This window comes from Myotis lucifugus, unplaced genomic scaffold (assembly GCF_000147115.1).
Source record: "Myotis lucifugus unplaced genomic scaffold, Myoluc2.0 scaffold_38, whole genome shotgun sequence".
Taxonomy (NCBI): domain Eukaryota; kingdom Metazoa; phylum Chordata; class Mammalia; order Chiroptera; family Vespertilionidae; genus Myotis; species Myotis lucifugus.
In genome coordinates, this window is record NW_005871086.1 from 268,369 (window position 1) to 273,185 (window position 4,817).

Here is a 4,817-nt window from a genome sequence, read left to right on the forward strand (position 1 = left end):
AAAAACACAATAAATATCATACGATGTCTGCCCAAAAGGTCCCTTCCTGCTCATTAGTGGTATTTTATGTCTAACCTTATCTTAACTCTTTCTGTCTCTTTTCTATACCCTCGCTAAAGAAATAAGAAATAGTCTTACCATTAATTTTCTTTTTTTAATTTTTATTTATTGATTTTAGAGAGAGAAAGAAAAGAGAGAGAGAGAGATAGAGAGAGAGAGAGAGAGAGAGAGAGAGAGAGAGAGAGATTTTGTAGTTCCCCTTATTTATGTATGTATTGGTTGCTTCTTGTGTTTTCCCTAATTATGGACGTTCTAACCAAGAATGATAGAAGGATGTTCTAAGATGTTACTTAAGAAATTTGGCAATAGCAATATAATGGGTTGAGTGCTCTGAAAAGTGTAAGCATGGTCCCTGGGGATCAAGAAAGCCTTTTAAAGGAAAAGTGATGAAGAGAGCATTATGTAGGGGAAGGGAGAAAGAAGGCAGCCTGTGCATGGGAGCATGCTACTAGGAAAGCCTTTAGGTTTCCTAAGCATCTGAACAACAACAAGGAATTGTAAGGGGAATGGAAAATAAATAAAAGTGATGAGATACAGTGGTAAGGGCCAGATAATGAATATTTTTGCATTGTGAGGAGATGGGATTTTAGCTGAGCACAAAGAGGAGGCATTGCAATGATGGTAAATGGAGGGAGAAGTAGAGGTAGTAATTGTAGCATACACATTCCACACTGCTCTGCCTCAATGTTAGCCCCTCTTTGTTGAACCCTTTTTGGTTGGAGTATTAAGTTCTTCCCTATCAGTCACAAGTTACACTGTTCCTTGATCAGCCAAATACTGCTTCTCAGTATCTCCCAACAGATAAGTTTCCATCCATCTAAGAAACTAAACAGCCTCTGGATGGTTTTCTTAATAAGTAAACCAAAATAACTAAGGGCAACACCATCTCTTCTTTAAAAAACAAAGTTTTTAAATAGTATTCCATTTCTCTAACAACTCATAGGCATATTCATCAGACAAAAGCATTCTTATCACCTTCGTGTGTTGTATTTCCCTTGTCTGACTTCACCATTCATCTTAGCAGAATACAGAAAGAACATGAGAAAGACCAAAAACACATCTCTGGACACCATGGTCACAGATTTCATTCTCCAAGGCTTACCTCACCCCCAAAATCTGAGGATCCTCCTCTTCCTGGTCTTCTTCATCATTTACATCCTCACTCAGCTGGGGAACCTGCTCATTCTGCTCACTGTGTGGGCTGACCCAAAACTCCACGCTCGCCCCATGTACATTCTCCTGGGTGTGCTCTCATTCCTGGACATGTGGCTCTCCTCAGTCATTGTTCCTCGTCTGATATTGGACTTTACTCCTGCCAACAAGGCAATACCGTTTGGTGGTTGTGTAGCTCAGTTGTATTTCTTTCACTTCCTGGGCAGCACCCAGTGCTTCCTCTACACCTTGATGGCCTACGACAGGTACCTGGCAATATGCCGGCCTCTGCGCTACCCCTTGCTCATGAATGGTAAGTTATGCACCACCCTTGTGGCTGGAGCTTGGGTGGCTGGCTCCATCCATGGATCTATCCAAGCCACCTTGACTTTCCGCCTGCCCTACTGTGGGCCCAACCAGGTGGATTACTTTATCTGTGACATCCCCGCAGTATTGAGACTGGCCTGTGCTGACACAACTGTCAATGAGCTTGTGACCTTTGTGGACATTGGGGTAGTGGCTGCCAGTTGCTTCATGCTGATTCTGCTCTCCTATGCCAACATAGTCCATGCCATCCTGAAGATACGCACTGCTGATGGGCGACGGCGGGCCTTCTCCACCTGTGGCTCCCATCTCACCGTGGTCACAGTCTACTATGTCCCCTGTATTTTCATTTACCTTCGGGCTGGGTCTAAGAGTCCCCTGGATGGGGCAGTGGCTGTGTTTTACACTGTTATCACTCCATTTCTGAACCCCCTCATCTATACACTGAGGAACCAGGAAGTGAAGTCTGCTCTGAAGAGAATAGCAGGAGGTCGAGGGGCTGCAAGTGAAAATAAGTAACCAAAGGCTCAGGAACCACCTACATCACTGTCACGACCACTGTTTTGAGCTACTGCAGCATGTGGCAAACATTCAATAAACTGTTAATGAATTAAACTCAATTTAATTCTATTTAGAAGAAACTTCTGAACTCTTTGGATTCATAATCTTTTCATCTCATTAAACTGGTTCAAAATGTTTTACATTATTTGTTTAGAAATATGAATATTTTACTCCTACCACCTCTATTTTGTTGTATAAGAAAATGCCTTATCAAAGCTTGAATAGAATGAGAATGTGTCAACCTCTTCAGAATTATATTATGCCAGAAAATGCAAAAGAAGAAAAAATGACATAATGTTTGGCCTAGCCCTTTTTTCATTATTTCTGTCCCTAAACCCCAGACTTATATAAATTGTTTCTTTGTTTGTGCATGGCACAAACATTTAAAAGCACTTAAACCTGAAAATACTGGATCATTTCTGTTTCCCTCCTGTCCCTCACTCTTCCCATGAGCTCAGACATCAAAATCTGTCTCCTTACTTTCAGAATGTCTCTCTTAATTCCTAAATAATCTTTTGTCCTTTTCCCTCCTCATCCACACCTCAGTCAAAAGTATCCTTCTGAAACATACAATTTGTAGGACTCTCCAATGAAAAATAAAGCCAGTCTCCTTAATCTGGAATTTAAAGTCCAAAAAATATCTGGACCCAACAAACCTTGTTTCCCAAGACATCTCTACTCTCCTTTCCCTCTCCCATCCTCACTGCTTTACTCCCATTCCTTGAGCATGCCCAATACTTGCCTGCCAAGCTCTCTCCTCTATGTGGAATACACTTCCCATCCAAATCCATATTGTCTAACTTCTTAGGGACTTTTCTTAAAAGAGTGTCAAACTATAATTAGCCTTCATAATTTCTTTAAAAAAATTTTTTAATGAAGATCTTGGCCTTTATATTTCTTTCAACTGATTTCCTTCAATTCCCTGAACCCCAGAGTACACATGCAAGTAACTCTTAAAGCATACGGATGGTTCTGATTTCCCAAAAGAAAATATATGGCACACTCAAAACAAGATAATTTGAGGAGGGTTTCTATTTACAAAGATGTGGGAGTAAGGGAATCACACACAAAAAATTTGAGTAATCTGGGGCTTAGTGACATTCAAACTATTTACCACCCCTAGACCAGATAAGACAAAGGTGGGGGAAATTAGGAGAGCCAGGAGGAAAAGGGTCGCATAACTTTCCTAAGTCCTCTCCTCCAGAGTAATGACACACTTATATACAGCCTTATAGATGTCTAGGTTTTCCTGAGCTACATATGTAACAGTGAACAATTACCCCTGACATAGGGTATACTCTTGTTGATGAGAGTATCTTCTACCACCACTCTTTCGGTTATTTTTTCCAGGAACTAGATCTAAAGAGAATTTAACTGCCACAGTGAGAACATGCTCCAGACATCTGAGTATCAGTATGGCTCTGGAAACTCCACAGACACCACAAGGACTAGAAAATAACTGGACAAGGATGTTCTATCTTGCTCATGCTAAGGAGAACAGAGAGCACCAAAAGTCTCAAGGCAAAGGACACTAAAGTTGGATTCATTCCTACATACCCAAGGGAACAAGGTGGACAGATGTTCAAACATCAGAGCTCAGGAAGCTTCACCATAAACATAGTAGATCATTGAATTAGATGCACTCCAAATTCCTCCTAATCTTGAGAACCTACCTTCTTTTATGCTGTGAGATTTTATCTGAGCACCTGTGGAGCCAGGGTTGAACTTAGAAGTTTCCGACTCCTGACTTTACACAGCTACTGCTCTTTGAATGTGACAACTGAGCTGACTCCCCACTCTGAACCACAGTAATTCCAAATACCTTGGTTCCTACCCTCTAATAATGACTTGCTCCAGCTCTAACACCCAGGTGGAAATGGGAAAAGGTCAGCTAGAGGAGAGAAATTCTATTGGCAGACATATAAAGAGAGGTGTTGCTCCTTCTTGAAAATCTCTGTGGTTGAAAAACGTGGTTTTAAAAACTTAAAACTTTAGGGGGAAATAGGTATGAAAACAAGAACAGAATGAACCTACATAAGTCCTTATGAATATTCCTCATAGTCATTTAATTAAATACAAGGATAGCATGCTGAGTAAAGAAAATATCAATAACTTACATGTCTTCAAATGTAAGATAGTTGATATTCTATGGTTTATTTCCATTTACCATTCACTATTTGCTGGAACTCTTTTAGAATCTATCTCCCTACTCATCTTGATGAGGTGATTGATTTTTTATTTTTTATTTTTTATTTTTACTAATAGCACATAAGTCATTTGCTTCAGTGTTAAATTCTCCATTCAAATGCTCAGTATCATTCTGCTTTTATATCTTGGAGTCTCCCATTATGAATCCAGATATCTTTGAGTAATTTGAAAATTAAGATTTTTTAGATAGTCCAGCCAGTGTGGCTCAGTTGTTGAGCATCAACCTATGAATCAGGAAGTCACGATTCAATTCCCAGTCAGGACACATGCCAGGGTTGTGGGCTCAATTCCCAGTGCGGGGCATACAGGGGACAGATGACCAATGACTCTCATCATTGATGTTTCTATCTCTCTCTCCCTCCCCATTCTGCTCTGAAATCAATAAAAATATATTTTTAAAAAATATTCTTTGGATAACTTGACTTGTAGTCTTGTAATTATCTGACCCTTACTCAGCTCATGATTAATTCATATTATAAAATTTTAAAATTTTTCATTGAATTTATTGGGGG

General features: G+C 39.9%; 1 protein-coding gene across 1 annotated transcript; it reads left to right on the top strand.

Annotated features, from left to right (window-relative positions):
• Positions 1-1,098: 1,098 nt before the first annotated feature.
• On the top strand, positions 1,099-2,055 carry LOC102419797 (olfactory receptor 10G2). Its single transcript, XM_006087514.1, has one exon. The coding sequence runs from the start codon at positions 1,099-1,101 to the stop codon at positions 2,053-2,055; it is 957 nt and encodes a 318-aa protein (XP_006087576.1).
• The last annotated feature ends 2,762 nt before the right edge of the window (positions 2,056-4,817 follow it).